Source organism: Gasterosteus aculeatus, chromosome 2, assembly GCF_964276395.1.
Source record: "Gasterosteus aculeatus chromosome 2, fGasAcu3.hap1.1, whole genome shotgun sequence".
In the NCBI taxonomy this organism is placed as follows: Eukaryota; Metazoa; Chordata; class Actinopteri; order Perciformes; family Gasterosteidae; genus Gasterosteus; species Gasterosteus aculeatus.
Window position 1 is genome coordinate 377,559 of NC_135689.1, and position 19,765 is coordinate 397,323.

Genomic DNA, 19,765 nt, shown 5'->3' on the forward strand with positions numbered 1-19,765 from the left:
TCCAACTACCAGTCATCCAACTACCAGTCATCCAACTACCAGAAATCCAACTATCAGACATCCAACTATCAGTCATCCAACTATCAGTCATCCAACTATCAGACATCCAACTATCAGACATCCAACTATCAGACATCCAACTATCAGTCATCCAACTATCAGACATCCAACTATCAGAGATCACAGTAAGTCGTGTTTGGACCTTGAAGCTCCTCTTCCTCTTCTGCACGTTCTGTTCAGGGTGACAAATGATGACGTAGACCTTCGGCATGTAGAGCATCCCGAGAGAGACAAACGCACTGAGAGACATGGAGATGGTCAGCGTGGCAGTCTGGATGAACATCTGTAGAGAGGCGAAGAGACATTTATTGAGAAAGAACCTCACCAGCAGGAGCACTTCTTCAATGACACCAGAACCACCTACAGAAGAAGTCACCAACCACCATCTGGTACCAGGCCGCACCACAGAAAGAATGGACTTTTTTTTCTGAATATTGACCGTATTCTCTCCTAACCACGTGTGCTCGTCTCTTTTGGCATATTTCCCAAGCGTCAGCAAGCATGTCTACACAAGAGCCACCTACAGGACCCAGAAGACCTCTTCAACGACGTAAGAACCCCCTACGGGACCCAGAAGACATCTGCAGTGAAACAAGGAGTGGTAGTTTGTCCACCGCGGTTGATGTTTCTAGCGAATATTTCCTGAACTAAGAAATAATGGACATCTACAAGTTAGAGAAATCTTCATCTCATAATGTTTTTAAAAATGTCTGCGTGTGAGTAGGCAGGGAATTCATCTGGTGATGAAGAAACACACATTATTCACTGTGGGTTTTCTGGACCATCTTCTACTGAAGTCAGTCTACTACTTCAGTGAGACAAGAAGAGGACAAATGAGAAGAGGACGAGCAATTCTTTTAATTGTCACGTCTTTAGTTTAATCTTGCAAACACACACTATCAATCTCAGGTTCCTTCTGCTTCTCCTTCAAGGAAGGAAGCAAGGAGGGAAGGAAAGAGGGAAACAACAGCAAATTTGAGTTATGGATTCACGTGTGAAGATGGTCCGCTCTGAATCCATCGATGTTTCCTCAACGTTAAACCAGCCGGCTCTTTTGTTTTCAATCTGTTTCTGGCTTTTATTGTCTCTGTTTGAGTTTAGTGGAGCTCTTAGAAACGTGTTGGTTAATAATCTGTATAATCCTCCTGTTTGCCTGGAAATGACTCCCTGGTTTATCAGCCTCGTCCCTCCCTGAACTCATGATAACCTACAGACACTAAAAACATCTCTCGCACAGCTTCCACCTCCTCTCAGAGGAAACAGAACTTCCTCAATTCAAAATTTCAATTGGCTTCTCTGGAGCTTTATACTGAAAGTACCTGCATATTCATTTTCTGTTCTTTCTGCGGAGGTCTGAACTGGATTTTAACTTGTCCACTGACCTCACGGATGCATCAAAGACCTTGTTCTGACCTTCCTGGTTAACTATAACAGCCTGTGGATGTCAATGTGCAGTAATGACTACATGAGTACATGATTACATACACATATATATATATATATATATATATATATATATATATATATATAAATATATCCAGTATAGGAACCAGTAAATCAAAGGTGAAGGCAGTGGGCAGTAATGATGGCAATCTCTGAATTGATCCTGTTCATTTGAGTACATTTGTCTTACCTTCTCCGTAGACTTTGCAGTACCAAAAAAGATTGGTACAAAGGCCATCCAGATGACGCAAGTGGTGTACATGGTGAATCCAATTGGCTTGGCCTCGTTAAACGTCTCCGGAACACCTCGACTTTTCACAGCGTACACCGTGCACGTCACCTAGCAACAAAAATAGCACATGTTACCTAGCAACAAAGCCAGGACAGGCTTTTTACAACGCTCACCTTACCTAACACCTTACCATAAGTACGATACTGTAGCTGAGGCAACAGATGATTGACAGGTCAGACATGTCACATTTCAGAATGCCTCGGGCCAGATCCGGGTTGGGGGGGCGGAGCTCCTCGTAGTCGATGATGGTGTGAGGAGGGACGACGCCGAACCACACAAACACCCCGAGGACCTGAAAGACGAGTGTTGACGGATGAAGCAGGGCCATGTCACAAGCTGTGGGACAGACGGTAGTCTGAGACCCGTGTTCTCACCTGGACTGAGATGAGGATGAAGGTAATGATGAGCTGTGAGGTGGGGCTGATGAACTTGGGTGGGGTCACCGACCTCTTTCCCTGTTCGAAGATGCGGTAGATGCGGTTGGTTTTGGTCAACATGGCAGAGTAGGTAATGGCCATGCCGAGGCCCAACAGGAGGCGACGGAACGCACAAGCCACCGCACCGGGCTCCGCGATCATCAGGAAAGTGATCAGGTAGATCAGGAAGATCCCTGCAGAGAGGGGGGCAGGTAGTCAGCCTCACGGCTGGGATTTATTCTCCTGGGGGGAGATGAACACTGATTCCATCAAAGACAAGCTTGCAGCCTGGAACTGCCCCGATGCCCAAATCACCTTCACCACCAGAATTGAGGGAGTTCTCACTACCATCACCTCACCTCTTCTTGGAACCTCCAAGCATGGCCACATCCTGCCCATCAGTGACCAGGAGGGTTCTAGTGAGCAGAGCCCTGGATCCACAAAACAGCTTTGTTCACCTCATCCAGACATCTGGTCCTCCAGGAATACTTTGGGCTGAAACTGACCCTGCCATGCCGTGAGTATGTATCCTTTCCTTTACCAGTAGGGTCCCTGGCACAAAGCTCACTGCAACATTACTCTGTGTTTCGTAGACCAGGTAACTTTGATTTAACCGAGACACACTGAATCAAACAATATGTTTAATAGGGATCTTTTTCTGTCCCTTGGTCATCCGTCCTCTACCATCTGTATTAAGACTGTAGAACAAAACACCTCTGACTACGCGGATGACTACTTGTTTGAACGCTATCGTTTTTATTCACTGTCCATCAAATATGTCCATGACCTCAGCCGTCCTCATAGAAGTAACGTCCCCATGGTGGACGTGCTCTCACATACGAGCACATTCTTTGTGTAGTATCACGTGTTTTCCTTTACAACATTAGAATATCAGTAAAGCTGCTGCATGCAGAGCCGTGAGAAACGTCTTTTAAACCTTTTTGTTGGACACAAACCAGTGAGACGTTAAAGAGGAGTTCAGCAGGACGCACCTGAAGGAAACACATTACAGGTCCAACACCATCGAACCAGCTTATACCAGCGATATTATTCTAAATATGAGCATGTGTGTGTATTTCCAGCCTGTGTGTAGTGTATTCTACCAAACAGTGTAAAAACTGGGAATTAGTCAAACGTATGGATTATGATTAGTGTGTACATTAAATATTAACACTATATTGGAACATAAGCCGTTTCTCTGTCTTTTGCTGCAGTAGCGTGTTGCTTTTCTTTCTAATTACGGGTTCATACTCGTACGCTTGCATTTATATTTGCAGGTGAATATATTGTTTGTGGTGGTTGCCATGGTAACAGCCTTCATACTGTGATGGTGCTGATTCAACCCACTCCGAGTTGATTGAACCAACTCCAAACAGCTGTTCTGAAACCCAAAACTCAGAGTTTGTTAAACCTCCTACTTGAAACGGACCCCAGACCTTCTATTCTATATTCTATTGAACCAGCAATCTTTGGTGGGGTGGGACCATCAGGAGAACCTTTTGAGTCCATAAAATTGATATGGACATTGTATTGTATTTATACATTATGTTTCTCTCATTGAATAATGACTCTGCAGTCAGCTGTCTGGTGATGTAGTTTCTCTGGTGTCCAGCAGCACTGTAAATACCAGGATGTGTCCTTCAATGTTCAGCAGACCTCAAGAACTTTTTTCATCTACGTAATATATCAAAAATTAACTTGCTGTCACAAAGTGATGCAGAAAAACAAGTTCATGCGTTTGTTACTTCTAGACTAGATATGCGATTCTTTATTATACGTCTCTGAAGCCTCTCCAGTTGATCCAGAATGCTGCAGCACGTGTGTGTCTGTGAGGACAGTGTGTGCAGACTAAAGCCTTCTGCACATACAGCAACAATCAGAAGGACTTCGGGCCAAAGAGAAGGCCTACAGGAAGCTGGAGAACCAACAACTAGCTGCTCTCCTCTCTAAAGGATGCAGTCCACGTGGGACTGCACCAATGCCCTGGAGCTGTTTACACTCAGAACTCTGAAGATGACAGTGGACTTCAGGAGGAGCCCCCACCCCCCTCATACTCAACACCACTGTCAGCTGTGACTCCTGTCAGCAGTAAAGTCGGTAGTAGTACCCACCTGTCAGCAGTACTCGTCGGTAGTAGTACCCACCTGTCAGCAGTACTCGTCGGTAGTAGTACCCACCTGTCAGCAGTACTCGTCGGTAGTAGTACCCACCTGTCAGTAGTAAAGTCGGTAGTAGTACCCACCTGTCAGCAGTACTCGTCGGTAGTAGTACCTACCTGTCAGCAGTACTCGTCGGTAGTAGTACCCACCTGTCAGCAACACTCGTCGATAGTAGTACCCACCTGTCAGCAGTACTCGTCGGTAGTAGTACCCACCTGTCAGCAGTACTCGTCGGTAGTAGTACCCACCTTTCAGCAGTACTCGTCGGTAGTAGTACCCACCTGTCAGCAGTACTCGTCGGTAGTAGTACCCACCTGTCAGCAGTACTCGTCGGTAGTAGTACCCACCTGTCAGCAGTACGTAGCTGAGCTCCCTCCCTGATGCCCTGACGATGGGTGTGTCATTGAAGCGGATGAAGGTGATCACCACAGCACTCGTTGCTACGATGCCTAGTAGAGCAAGAGAAGCAGGTACTAGGGCCCAGGGAGAGTTCCACTCCAGTTTGATGATTGGAGTCGGACAACAAGTGGTTCTGTTGGGGGCGGGACGCATGTTTGATGGACAGGTCTCACAGGTAAACTCATCCAATTGGTACTGATACCCATCACAGAGCTGCAGACAGATCAGTGAGTTATCTTATCATATGTATTAAATCAAGCAAGACATTAAAAAGACAGACAAAGACACTGGGACAAGTCGTCTCTCTGACTTGTTGAGAGAGAGACGTGTAGCTGCTAGTCAATCAGCTACAGCCTAGTGGACCAGGAGGACATATTGACAAACTAAAGGGGTTTAAACCACAATGTCTCTGGAACATTAGCCCTCTGGTTCTCTGTCTGCCAATAATGAAGATATACAATGAAACGAAGATTGGAACATGATTCTCTAAAGACCCTCAGCGCCCCCTTCAGGGTGCACTGTAAATGGATGATGGAGAAGGAACATCTCCATCTGGAGATGTTTATAATTCACCACTATTGTAAGATCACATAAACATATTCATGTGTACTTTAGAGGGAATCTCAATGAGTGGTTGTGGGTTTACCTCACAGTGCCAGCAGCATGGAACTCCTTTCACCATCTTCTTTCTCTCCCCGGGGTTACAGGGAAAACTACAGATGGAGTCCGGAACGGACTTATCTCCTCCAGACCACTGCATCTCATCCAACTGACGGACAGAGAGAAAGAGAGACAGACAGGTAGATAGACACAGGTAGAGAGGCCGATAGGTACAGACAAACAGAAAGCTACATCGAGAGAGACGCGGGTAGCGCCGGTACCCGCAGGGTTGATGGTTTGAGCCCTAGCTGCTCCATGTCCCGTGTCCCTGACCGAGACACTCAACCCTAACTGCCGGGCACCTTTACGGCAGCACACTGCCCCCACTCTGTGGGATGGGTTAAATGCAGAGAACAATGTTCCCACAGGCATTAAGAGAATATACTTCATTTCTTTTCTTTCAATTCTAGATAGAAACAGGTACAGAGAGAGGGAGAGAGAGAGAGAGGGACACCGGTACAGAGAGAAAGACGGGTTCATGGAGAGAGACAAGTAGAGAGACACGTAGTAGGAGAGAGAGAAGTCGGTCCAATCAGTTTCTTACATTGAGTTTCAGGTTGTTGGTCCACTGGCCAATGACGTGGTAACCAGGATGGCTGTGATTGGTCATCTGGAACTGGAAGATGTCATAACGTCCAGGAGCATCCCCGTTCTCATTGAACAAAACACTGGTACCTGCACTTCCTGTGGCATGCGAACAGAATGAGATCGGTCGGAGAGGAAGCCGCCCAGCTTTGGTTCTACAAGTGTTTCTACCTGTGGTTCTACCAGTGTTTCTATTAGTGTTTTTCCAGTGTTTCCACTGGTTGTTCTACTGGTGTTTCTACCGTTGTTTCTACCAGTGTTTCCACTGGTTGGTTCTACTAGTGTTTCTACCGGTGTTTCCGCCTTTGGTTCTACTAGTGTTTCTACCAGTGTTTCCACTGGTTGGTTCTACTAGTGTTTCTACCGGTGTTTCTACCAGTGTTTCCACTGGTTGGTTCTACTAGTGTTTCTACCGGTGTTTCCGCCTTTGGTTCTACTAGTGTTTCTACCAGTGTTTCTCTACCTATGTTTCTACCAATGTTTCTACCCGTGTTTTACAAGTGTTTCCACTTAAGGATTCTTCCTGTGTCTACCCTAACCCTCTACCAGTGTTTCTACCACTGGTTTTCTCAGTTTATCATACTATACGTGGTTCCACCCACTTTTCTACCTTTCTACATTTAATAAAACACATGAATAAATACATAAATAAACAGTTGGATAGAAACAAAATATCTTCTTTATGCACACTTTAATTATTGACACAGAGGAATACACTTGACGCTGAGTGTAACACCCAGACTGGGGTGTTAGGTCACTGTTTTCTGTTGTGTTTCCTGTCATTCACCCTGCCTCTCGTTTCAGACACCTCCCTCCTTGTGTGCCGTCGGCCTCAGTGATTGTAAGCCCCGCCCTTATGGTTTCCACCTGTATCTCGTTCACCTGTGTATTTAGTCTGTGTCGACTGCTTGTTTTGTGCCAGTTTGTCGCTATTGTTTTCATGAGTTTACCAGCGAGTTACAGGAGTTTGCCTTCCCGTGTTTCGACCTGTTTCTGTCTACCTGTGAATCTTTGCCCACCATTTTGGATTAATCCGTCTGCTCTGTCTGACTACCGATGAACCGAACCCCTGTCTGAAGTAAAGACATTGTTTTTTGACCCAGACTACCTCGCCTTGAGTCTGCTTTTGAGTCCAGGCCCTTGTGGCCCCAGCTCCTTAACAGGGAGCAGATGAAGGTGACCCAGATGGTGTCGGACCAGATGAGCAAGGGTCGTCGTGGCGCAGGGGTTAGAGAAGGTGTGCTGGGAAGCACAAGGTTAGTGGTTCAATTCCAGGCTGCCCCGTGTTCCATGTCGAAGTGTCCCTGAGCAAGACACCTAACCCCTAATTGCTCCCCGGGCAAAAATGTGAAAAAGCCATTGGTTTAAAGTGTAATGTAAGTCGCTTTGGATAAAAGCGTCTGCTAAATGACCTGTAATGAGCTGAACCAGATTAGCCAGCTTCACCTGAACCAGATGGTTTGAGACCAGATGAAGCTGAAGCTCAACCAGGTGGAATGAGGCCAGGTGAAGCTGAACCTGGTGGTGTGGAACCAGATAAAGGGGGGGGTTTGGTACAAGATGAAGCTGAACCAGGTGGTTTGCAACCGGGTGGAGCTGCACCTGAACCTGATGTGGTGTGGAATCCAGATGAAGCTGAACCAGGTTTTCATCAGAGAAAAGGTGTGAGAAGGAGCAGCTGTTACAGACAAAATCCAGCTTAGGCGTAAATTCCGTCAGCAAGAGAAGCCGCAGGTTGCCTCACTATCACTGTAAGCTGTCAGTTGATTGGGGGCGGGCTCGTTTAGAACTAACAAACCAGACACGGGCACCGTTTTGGTGAACCAATTACCAATTACGTCGCTGCTGTCAAACTTTAAAACCTGCTCCCCTCTCTACTGCTGTCAGCTGTCACTTCAGGGTGCACCAGATGAGCCCTCCAACACCTCCATCAGAAGCAAAGCTTGGTGTATCGTAGCATGGCAGCAAATTTATTCACCACCACCACCAGTGTCTGGGCTCCAAGGCGGGATGCCTCATCTGATCTCAACATCCCCGGGACAGTCCGGCAAACTAGAATATTTACATTTTCTTAAAGAAATGCGACGTGCCTGATCATGCTTGCTCATCTGCTGCCTTCCAGCCAGCTTCTGAAGACGTTGGTGATTCATGTTTGAAGGTAGTTGGATAATTCATTAAAGGGATGTGGTTGTCTTCTACTTATGGCCGAAATACCATCGCTTGCATGCGATGCAAATCCGGTTCCTCTCCCTCCATCACATCCTGTGTGTTCTCACCATTGAAATTGACGGCTCTGATGTAGTCCAGCAGCAGACGCCCCTCCACCGGGTCCATGTCACTGCAAACTCCGGCGCTGCTGCGACACAGGTCCAGGTGCATGCTGTGCAGCGCGTAGGCCACGGCGTAGACCGCATCAATCACAAACTGGACCTTCCCCTCCTGCTCGTAGGCAGAGTCCTGACCGATCCGTTCCTCACCTGCAAGAACAAACGTATGGTGAAAGGACGACAGGGGTTCCACCGTCAGGGGCCGCCTCCTCAGGTCCTACCTGTGCACTTCTTCTTCTCGGGGTCCACTTTGATTCCAGGACGGGTCAGTTTACACCTGAAGTCGTCCTCCCAGAATTCATTGAACCAGATGTTCCTCCGGTTGTTCTCCAGAGAACGAGACACAAAGTACTGATCAAACCCTGCGCACAAACACACAGTCAGGTTCAGTCTCTTTCATCCCGCCATGTTTTTAGGATTATCTTTACCGTCTATTGAAGCTCGTTTGGGCAGGATCGTCACAGCGCCCTCGGCAACATCCTCTAGCTCGGTGATTGGGGAACCTTTCGCGCCCCAACTGTCCGACCCCACAAACAGGAAGTGACCCGTCAAGTTAGCACGCTTCGCTGCCTCAAGGACGCACCTACCAGGGAGAGAGACGAGTTGTCTGAGTCACATGATTCTGGCCTGGTTTGGACTGAATGTGATGATGTTATATTGGCTTTGTTTTTACTTTATGTCATCCTCGTTGGCAAAAATGATCACTCCTCTGGCGTTACTCGTCTCCATCAGACGTTTTATGATCTTATCAAACTCTACAGTTGTCGGCTCGCGAGGAATCTTCACCGACTGAGCGATACACACCCCACCTGACAGAAACAGGCAGGTTTAACGTGAGACAGGTTTACTACAGGACAGGTTTAGTGTAAGACAGACATGTTTGCCGTGAGACAGACAGGTTTAACTTGAGACAGAAAGCTGACTGTTAACTTTGAGACTCCGTGTTAACGCCCACTTTGACTGCAGGAACCTCGGCGTGACGTCGACAGCCGACTCTCCCTGACTCCAACATCACTGACAACACCATCCTGTAGATACTCGCTCTACAACATGAGGAGAACACGTCCTCTTCTCACTCAGAAGGTACTGATTCAGGCTCTTGTCGTCTCCCTCCTGGACTACTGTAACTCCCTCCTGCAGGTCTCCTGCTACCACCATTCCACCTCTGCAGCTCATCCAGAATGCAGCAGCTCCACTGGTCTTTAACCTTCCTAAGTTCTCCCTCACTCCGCCACTCCTCCGCTCTCTTCACTGGTACCGGTGGCTCATCCAGTTCTAAACATGGTGCTCAGGTACCGTGCTGTGAATGGATGGGGTCCAGCTTACATCCAGGACCTGGTCCAACCCGACATCCCGACCCGCACTCTCCGCTCTGCATGTGATAAACTGCTTGTTCCTCCTCACTGAGAACAAAACACTCCACTAGATCTCCACTCTTTGCTGTCCTGCTCCTAAATGGTGGAAGGAGGTCTCTGAAGACATCAGGACCACAGAGAGCCTTCACATCTTCAGACTAAAGACACACCTCTTCAGACTCTACCTCCACTAACACACTAACTGGAGCACTTACATTGGACTTATAATGGTTCTTATCTACAGCAAGTTGTAAACTGGCTTATTTGATGAAATTGTTCTTTTCGGTTTCTTGTTCTTCTGAGTTTGTGTCCTGAGTTTGTGAAATCAGGAAACCTTTATCGCCATAATATGTCAGACGTGGCAATAAATGTTTCCCGGTCCACTGACATTCCACCAGTCACTTTCTGTTCGCTGGTGCACTTTATTTTAAATTTTTAAATGCACTTATTGTGAGTCACTTTGGTTAAAAGCATCAGCTAAATGACATGGAATGGAATGGAATGGAATACATAGCGGTCTTATGAGTGCCCTCAGTATTAAGGTGATCTACCAGCCTCTCTGGAGATCTGCATGAAGGCCTCCACTCCGCTCTCCCCGTAGTTCCCCTCTGAGGCCAACGTGGACACGTAGTTCCACCCCAGAGCTCTGACGATGTCCAGCATGGCCTGAGCCTGGTACGAGTCCGGAGGAACCACCCGGGAGAAGAAGTCGTAGCGGTTATTATCGCTGAGCTCCGGAGCCGTTGACGCATAGCTCACCTGGGGGATCTGGGTCAATGATCAAAATCACTATAGTTGATACAGTTGCTTTTTGGCAAAATACAAAACACAAAACCTGAAACGAGCAGGTGACAGCATTTGTTGAAGTAAATGAAATCAATAAAGTATAAAATATTATAAATTGATCATTAAATCAATACATTATACAAATGTATAATAATGTAATAAAATGTAGGATGTAGATATGCACCTCCCTATCTACTCCCCAAACCTCCACCCGCATTATTATTATTAGAATAAACTGTTCTGAGGGATCCGGAGATGCTGTAGTTAACCTTAGACCTGAGATCAGGGCCTCGTTCCTCGTATGTGGCTAACTGAGTTAGCATCATCACAAAGACGTTATGACATCACTTCCTGTACGAGCTCATCGATGCTGAAGACAAGAAATCATTTATTTACAAGACGACAACGTTACATGATGAACAGCACACATCTACTGTCTCACACACTGTCTCACACTGTCTCACACTGTCTCACACACTGTCTCACATACAGTCCCACACACTGTCTCACACACTGTCTCACACTGTCTCACATACTGTCTCACACTGTCTCACATACTGTCTCACACTGTCTCACATACAGTCCCACACACTGTCTCACACACTGTCTCACACTGTCTCACACTGTGTCTCACACTGTGTCTCTCACACTGTCTCTCACACTGTCTCACACACTGTGTCTCACACACTGTGTCTCACACTGTCTCACACACTGTCTCACACACTGTGTCTCACACACTGTGTCTCACACTGTCTCACACACTGTGTCTCACACACTGTGTCTCACACTGTCTCACATACTGTCTCACACTGTCTCACATACTGTCTCACACTGTCCCACACACTGTCTCACACACTGTCTCACACTGTCTCACATACTGTCTCACACTGTCTCACATACTGTCTCACACTGTCTCCCACACTGTCTCACACTGTCTCACACACTGTCTCTCACACTGTCTCACACACTGTGTCTCACACTGTCTCACACACTGTCTCTCAAACACTGTCTCACACTGTCTCACACACTGTCTCTCACACTGTCTCTCACACTGTCTCACACACTGTGTCTCACACTGTCTCACACTGTCTCACACACTGTCTCTCACACTGTCTCACACACTGTGTCTCACACTGTCTCACACACTGTCTCTCACACTGTCTCTCAAACACTGTCTCACACTGTCTCACACACTGTCTCACACACTGTGTCTCACACTGTCTCTCACACTGTCTCTCAAACACTGTCTCACACTGTCTCACACACTGTCTCACACACTGTGTCTCACACTGTCTCACACACTGTCTCTCACACTGTCTCACACACTGTCTCTCACACCGTCTCTCACACTGTCTCACACACTGTGTCTCACACTGTCTCACACTGTCTCACACACTGTCTCACACACTGTGTCTCACACTGTCTCTCACACTGTCTCTCACACTGTCTCACACACTGTCTCACACACTGTCTCTCACACTGTCTCACACACTGTGTCTCACACTGTCTCACACACTGTGTCTCACACTGTCTCACACACTGTCTCTCACACTGTCTCACACACTGTCTCTCACACTGTCTCTCACACTGTCTCACACACTGTGTCTCACACTGTCTCACACTGTCTCACACACTGTCTCTCACACTGTCTCACACACTGTGTCTCACACTGTCTCTCACACTGTCTCTCAAACACTGTCTCACACACTGTCTCTCACACTGTCTCACACACTGTGTCTCACACTGTCTCACACACTGTGTCTCACACACTGTCTCTCACACTGTCTCACACACTGTCTCTCACACTGTCTCTCACACTGTCTCACACACTGTGTCTCACACTGTCTCACACTGTGTCTCACACTGTCTCACACTGTCTCACACACTGTCTCTCACACTGTCTCACACACTGTGTCTCACACTGTCTCACACACTGTCTCTCACACTGTCTCTCAAACACTGTCTCACACACTGTGTCTCACACTGTCTCACACACTGTGTCTCACACTGTCTCACACTGTCTCACACACTGTCTCTCACACTGTCTCACACACTGTGTCTCACACTGTCTCACACACTGTCTCTCACACTGTCTCTCAAACACTGTCTCACACTGTCTCACACACTGTCTCACACACTGTGTCTCACACTGTCTCACACACTGTCTCTCACACTGTCTCACACACTGTCTCTCACACTGTCTCTCACACTGTCTCACACACTGTGTCTCACACTGTCTCACACTGTCTCACACACTGTCTCTCACACTGTCTCACACACTGTGTCTCACACTGTCTCACACACTGTCTCTCACACTGTCTCACACACTGTCTCTCAAACACTGTCTCACACTGTCTCACACACTGTCTCACACACTGTGTCTCACACTGTCTCACACACTGTCTCACACACTGTCTCTCACACTGTCTCTCACACTGTCTCACACACTGTATCTCACACTGTCTCTCACACTGTCTCTCACACTGTCTCACACACTGTCTCCCACACTGTCTCACACTGTCTCACACACTGTCTCTCACACTGTCTCACACACTGTGTCTCACACTGTCTCACACACTGTCTCTCACACTGTCTCACACACTGTCTCTCAAACACTGTCTCACACTGTCTCACACACTGTCTCACACACTGTGTCTCACACTGTCTCACACACTGTCTCTCAAACACTGTCTCACACACTGTATCTCACACTGTCTCTCACACTGTCTCACACACTGTCTCCCACACTGTCTCACACACTGTCTCTCACACTGTCTCACACACTGTCTCTCACACTGTCTCACACACTGTCTCTCAAACACTGTCTCACACTGTCTCACACACTGTCTCACACACTGTGTCTCACACTGTCTCACACACTGTCTCACACACTGTCTCACACACTGTATCTCACACACTGTCTCCCACACTGTCTCACACTGTCTCACACACTGTCTCTCACACTGTCTCACACACTGTGTCTCACACTGTCTCACACACTGTGTCTCACACTGTCTCACACACTGTCTCTCAAACACTGTCTCACACTGTCTCACACACTGTCTCACACACTGTGTCTCACACACTGTCTCACACACTGTGTCTCACACACTGTGTCTCACACTGTCTCACACACTGTCTCACACTGTCTCACACACTGTCTCACACACTGTGTCTCACACTGTCTCACACACTGTCTCACACACTGTCTCACACACTGTATCTCACACACTGTCTCCCACACTGTCTCACACTGTCTCACACACTGTCTCTCACACTGTCTCACACACTGTGTCTCACACTGTCTCACACACTGTGTCTCACACTGTCTCACACACTGTCTCTCAAACACTGTCTCACACTGTCTCACACACTGTCTCACACACTGTGTCTCACACACTGTCTCACACACTGTGTCTCACACACTGTGTCTCACACTGTCTCACACACTGTCTCTCAAACACTGTCTCACACACTGTCTCACACACTGTGTCTCACACTGTCTCACACACTGTCTCTCACACTGTCTCTCACACTGTCTCTCATACTGTCTCTCATACTGTCTGTACGGTGTTGCGATGCAGAGAACATCTGGAAAGCCGCTGCATGTCGTGCTCTTCGTAAAGTTCTGTTGGTTTATTTGTCTCTTAATAAACTTCTGGATGTTCCACATTTCACTGCTTCAATTGATCAAATGTCTGATTATCAACAGTATATTTAACGATCACATGTAATAAACTAGTTCTATGTGGTCGTCTACACACATATGATACATAAGATGATACATAGATTCGTTCGTATCAATCTGATGCTTTGGGCTTGTTGAGATCTTTGTTCTCATTGGATGATGATCATCATGAAGCCTCCTCAAGCAGACATGTGAGTGATGAGGCATTTAAAATAAAACCCTACATTTAAACACATTTACCTTGTGTGATACTTCGTCGGGCTTGTAGCCTCGCAGGGGGCACCGTCGGTTTCTGCCATAACGGTTCATTTAATTTAATTTTGTATACACTCTAAGAAATGGAATTGCCACGTTGTTCACATTTTGTCAACTTTGTTATGTTAAAACAACTAAATATATTACGTTTTTATAGAATAAATAAGAAGGTTTCGCTGGAATAACGTAATAGTTTGAGATTTCAAGGCTACAAAACCAATTAAAACTAACGTGACCTACTCACATTCATCTCACGTGTCTGAAACAGCGCCTGCCAGAGACCACAGGGTGGTTTCTGCTGGTGGGGAGACCGGGTCGCTTTACTGGCTCCGTTCTTTGAATCTCGTTCAGTAAAACGAACAAATCTGTTTCTGGGTCGTTTGTTCATTTCAGGGGGGGATGGTGCGCTGGAACACGGTTCTGTACTTTCCTTTGTTAACGGACTGAAGGAGTCGGTCGGTTCGCTCCACACGCCTCAGGTCGCCGCGGGGCCTCGTGCACGTTGTACACCGACGGGACGGATGAAGCGAACTCACGGGGAGTAAAAGGGTTTATAGTTGATGATGAATAACCACAAATCTGTTGCACCAGCTGCTGTTGGAGTAGAAGCAGATTCCTCCACCCTTCGCCGTGCCGGAGAGCTCCGTGTCGCCAACTGGAGCCACGTCTCCGTGAGGGACAAAACGGGGGACGTAGAAATGTCTCGGTCTCTCCTCACCAGCAGCTGAAGTTCGTCCAGTTTGTAGCGGAGGACCACGCTTGTGTCCCACTAAGGAGCCGTGAGACGGATCCATTGACAGGGTTCATAAAAGGACAACGTAGATTTGACATATTTTCTGCTGTATATTGAGGGGGGGGGTATTTTTTACTCAACATTGGGGGGTACAAAACCCCTCCAAAGAATGCGTACTTACCCCGTTGCCGAATCATTCACATCTTACTAAACGTGAGTCCATAGCGACTTTCCATTGTAAAAGCTAACTGAGGTGTATTTTTTATTTCAAGATGGAATCATGTGGATCGTAAGGGGCTGAAGGGGCTGAAGGGCAGGAGGACTATATGTTCCAGCCAGAAGGCGTCCAGACTCCACCAGGGGGGACAGACCTGGACCTCATCTCCTCATCAAGGAAAGAAAGGACAAGCAGGGAAGACGTCAGAGGACAGACGTGTTCTCCAGGGGGAAAAGTCTGATAGCGGCCCGGTCCGATTGTCAAAGTCTAGTTTAGTTGTGCAAACGCATCGTGGGAAGCTTGATTATCTGTTGTTGGTTTTCTTCAATTGGTTTTATTAAAACTATTACTTGCATAATATCCAAGTCTGCCTGCTGTCGAGTCCTGTTACATGTTCACTTCAATGAAGAGGTGAGATGTTCCTGGTTCAGAACTCAATGTTGAATTAACATATAAATACACACACATCTACACACAAACACACAGGATTACAGGAGTGTTGTGTAAAACCTGCTGAATATGTGTCACAGCTCCAATCACATTAACACACAACGACGTGTGTGTGTGTGTGTGTGTGTGTGTGTGTGTGTGTGTGTGTGTGCAGATTAATGGAGGACGTTACATTAACGAGTTCCTAAAAGAAGACCTCGTTATGCCAGAGCAGCTTTAGTGGAGTGAATATGAACATCAGCTCTTTGTTCAAAATAACAAAAGCATTCATCATCGTGACTGAACTCTGAGGTGCCATAAACTATGGTGATGATTCCTGACTGTACCGGCTCAGGTTGAATAGTTAGGGCTGGCTTAGTAACTTAGTTAGGACCGGCTCAGGTTGAATAGTTAGGGCTGGCTCAGGTTGAATAGTTAGGACCGGCTCAGGTTGAATAGTTAGGGCTGGCTTAGTAACTTAGTTAGGACCGGCTCAGGTTGAATAGTTAGGGCTGGCTCAGGTTGAATAGTTAGGACCGGCTCAGGTTGAATAGTTAGGACCGGCTCAGGTTGAATAGTTAGGACTGGCTCAGGTTGAATAGTTAGGGCTGGCTTAGGGGTGGCTCAGTAACTTAGTTAGGACTGGCTCTGGTTGAATAGTTAGGGCTGGCTTAGGGGTGGCTCAGTAACTTAGTTAGGACTGGCTCTGGTTGAATAGTTAGGGCTGGCTTAGGGGTGGCTCAGTAACTTAGGTAGGACTGGCTCAGGTTGAATAGTTAGGGCTGGCTTAGGGGTGGCTCAGTAACTTAGTTAGGACTGGCTCTGGTTGAATAGTTAGAGCTGGCTTAGGGGTGGCTCAATAACTTAGTTAGGACCGGCTCAGGTTGAATAGTTAGGGCTGGCTTAGGGGTGGCTCAGTAACTTAGTTAGGACTGGCTCTGGTTGAATAGTTAGGGCTGGCTTAGGGGTGGCTGAGTAACTTAGGTAGGACTGGCTCAGGTTGAATAGTTAGGGCTGGCTTAGGGGTGGCTCAGTAACTTAGTTAGGACTGGCTCTGGTTGAATAGTTAGGGCTGGCTTAGGGGTGGCTCAGTAACTTAGGTAGGACTGGCTCAGGTTGAATAGTTAGGGCTGGCTTAGGGGTGGCTCAGTAACTTAGTTAGGACTGGCTCTGGTTGAATAGTTAGGGCTGGCTTAGGGGTGGCTCAGTAACTTAGGTAGGACTGGCTCAGGTTGAATAGTTAGGGCTGGCTTAGGGGTGGCTCAGTAACTTAGTTAGGACTGGCTCTGGTTGAATAGTTAGGGCTGGCTTAGGGGTGGCTCAGTAACTTAGGTAGGACTGGCTCAGGTTGAATAGTTAGGGGTGGCTTAGGGGTGGCTCAGTAACTTAGTTAGGACTGGCTCTGGTTGAATAGTTAGGGCTGGCTTAGGGGTGGCTCAGTAACTTAGGTAGGACTGGCTCAGGTTGAATAGTTAGGGCTGGCTTAGGGGTGGCTCAGTAACTTAGTTAGGACTGGCTCAGGTTGAATAGTTAGGGCTGGCTTAGGGGTGGCTCAGTAACTTAGGTAGGACTGGCTCAGGTTGAATAGTTAGGGCTGGCTTAGGGGTGGCTCAGTAACTTAGTTAGGACTGGCTCTGGTTGAATAGTTAGGGCTGGCTTAGGGGTGGCTCAGTAACTTAGTTAGGACCGGCTCAGGTTGAATAGTTAGAGCTGGCTTAGGGGTGGCTCAGTAACTTAGTTAGGACTGGCTCTGGTTGAATAGTTAGGGCTGGCTTAGGGGTGGCTCAGTAACTTAGTTAGGACCGGCTCAGGTTGAATAGTTAGAGCTGGCTTAGGGGTGGCTCAATAACTTAGTTAGGACCGGCTCAGGTTGAATAGTTAGGGCTGGCTTAGGGGTGGCTCATTAACTTAGGTAGGACTGGCTTTTTGTTTCTGTTGAAGAGGTTTTTGTAAAAAGAGGATGTAAGTTGTACAGATTGAAAAGCTGGGAGGACCCAGGCCTGCGCGTGGCCGTCCCGCCTAGAGAGACAGAGACAGACCCGCAGTCCAGAGGAACCGGCAGTAGTTCAGGTTAAAGACGGACAGAAACCCCACAGATGATCAATGAGAGCTTTCGCAACCGAACAATTAAGGTGGACGTCCTGAGCGATGTGAATGAACGAGATGACCCGATGCTGTTTACGTACGGGGACTATTTTTTCTCTAGACTACTGAAGTGAGATACACAACGTTTGGTGGCTACAACTACTTTGTGCTGAAAGGAAGCCATTTACTCACTATTTGCCTAACAACACCCGCCAACTGTTATTGGACGGTAAAGTACGGCTTCTCGTACCTTATTGCTTTAATGTAGAATAACTGTCAACATTAACGCGTTAATCTATGCGATTAATGCAGCCGATATGAAGGCGATAAAATAATTGAAGGCAGTTCACGCAACTTCATTTACTTCCGGATTTCCGGGGGTGCCAGAAGTAAACAAAGTTGACCCCGGAAACGAAACCGCCGCTAGCTTCAGTCAGACCAGAGCGAGACGGTTGCTGAAGATGAGACGGAGCGTTTTGCATTGGAAGTAAAACAAACAGAAGACCTGTGCAGAGGAATCTCAACATCTACGCTGCAGAGGACTACCGCTGTTAAGATCTTCTAATCCTGATTAATCACCATTCATTTACTTCCTCTGACGTCATAGAGTCTGAACCACATGAATCATGTAGACCACATAAACCACGTGGACCACATGGACCACATAAACCACATGGACCATATAAACCACATGAATCATGTAGACCACATAAACCACATGGATCATATAAACCAGATGAACCGCTTGAACATTATGGAGCAGCAGCAGATACATACAACATTTAGGAACCATTGTTATCAGCATGTTATTACATCTCGTTATCCTGTACATTAACAGATGTGTATCCATGTATATCATCCTGTGTACTATTACCTCAAACAGCCTCAGGATGTTGGCCACCATGATGGACACGGAACTGGCTGAAGCCCCGATGACTCCCACCACCCTCTCTGGCCTGCGGATGAGGGGCGGCTCTCCGTTGGAGCAGCGGATGTCCGACGTGTCCTTCTGGATCAGCGCCTGGACGAAGGTGAGGGACTGCTCCAGGGCGTAGGTGTCTCTGGAGCAGGTGTCCAAGATCCGGGCCCCCAGCGTGATGTTGGGCAGCAGTTCCGGGTCGCTGTTGATCTGGTCAAGAGCATATAACATGGCCTCCATGCGGTGGATGCCCTTCTCCTTCTTCAGCTCTCCACAGGGCAGACCATGGGGGCCACGCGAGTGGATGGGGAAGAGCCCCCCCAGAGTGATGTCCCCTGGGATCTTGATGGAGTGGGGGTGAAAGTGCTGGTGGGAGGAGCTCACCTGGCCCACCTGTCCAGCAATCCACAGCCAGAGATAGAGTGTCCATCTAATGCAGAACAATATATGATGGTAATAGAATGGGGAGGAGGAAGGGGTGTGGCCTGGTGATGTCATACTGAGGTTCAGGTGAGAAGCTTCATCCTGCCGTGGACGCCTGAGGAGAAATCAATACATCAATCAAGAAAAATGACGCCTGTCGACGTTAATGCGTTAAACTCTGCGACTATTGTGGCCGAGATTAATGCAATAAAATGTATTAACTCAGCTTTGTTTCCTTCCAGGGTGCGTTGACCCCTGACCCCTGACCCCCTCGTCAGTTAGACAGTAACGGTGGAACGGTGCAGAGGAATTCGTAAATGTGGGACGTGTTGGTACTTTAAACACGTTAAATGATGGCGAGTTGAGAGCAAAGTGCACGAGGACGACAGGAAGAGTCGTAGTTGTTCCACCTCCAACACCATCACATGGGTGGGGTTTGTGTCTAACATACAATTAAACACGGTCTAAAACACACGCTTCCCACAGTGATTACTCGTTCGTTTAGAAGAAAAACTCACTTGTAATCACAAATAA

General features: G+C 47.4%; 1 protein-coding gene and 1 long non-coding RNA gene across 5 annotated transcripts in view; one reads left to right on the forward strand and one right to left on the reverse strand.

Annotated features, from left to right (window-relative positions):
* Positions 1-19,342, reverse strand: part of grm6a (glutamate receptor, metabotropic 6a) — a 19,666-nt gene extending 324 nt beyond the window's left edge. Inside the window, exons 1-13 of one of the 2 annotated variants that reach the window (XM_078080946.1) lie at positions 18,764-19,342; positions 10,248-10,464; positions 9,015-9,150; positions 8,770-8,924; positions 8,563-8,703; positions 8,291-8,491; positions 5,974-6,113; positions 5,416-5,538; positions 4,718-4,982; positions 2,170-2,405; positions 1,926-2,087; positions 1,694-1,843; positions 203-343 (exon numbers count right to left, since the gene is read on the reverse strand). In XM_078080946.1, coding sequence (XP_077937072.1) covers positions 203-343; positions 1,694-1,843; positions 1,926-2,087; positions 2,170-2,405; positions 4,718-4,982; positions 5,416-5,538; positions 5,974-6,113; positions 8,291-8,491; positions 8,563-8,703; positions 8,770-8,924; positions 9,015-9,150; positions 10,248-10,464; positions 18,764-19,306 — 2,610 coding nt within the window. In that variant the 5' untranslated portion in view covers positions 19,307-19,342. Of the gene's footprint in view, positions 344-1,693; positions 1,844-1,925; positions 2,088-2,169; positions 2,406-4,717; positions 4,983-5,415; positions 5,539-5,973; positions 6,114-8,290; positions 8,492-8,562; positions 8,704-8,769; positions 8,925-9,014; positions 9,151-10,247; positions 10,465-18,763 lie in introns of both variants that reach the window. The other variant, XM_078080940.1, reaches the window with a different exon arrangement.
* LOC120829748 (uncharacterized) lies at positions 232-15,734 on the forward strand. Of its 3 annotated transcripts, XR_013450901.1 has the most exons (6): positions 308-449; positions 551-610; positions 1,705-1,766; positions 1,989-2,732; positions 5,477-5,569; positions 6,819-6,843. It is a non-coding gene; the product is annotated as an uncharacterized LOC120829748 (long non-coding RNA). The 3 variants fall into 3 exon arrangements; XR_013450900.1 differs by lacking the exons at positions 5,477-5,569; positions 6,819-6,843 and adding an exon at positions 15,431-15,734 and having other exon boundaries at positions 232-449; positions 1,989-2,728; XR_013450902.1 differs by lacking the exon at positions 6,819-6,843 and having other exon boundaries at positions 1,989-2,728; positions 5,477-5,832.
* Positions 19,343-19,765: the final 423 nt, after the last annotated feature.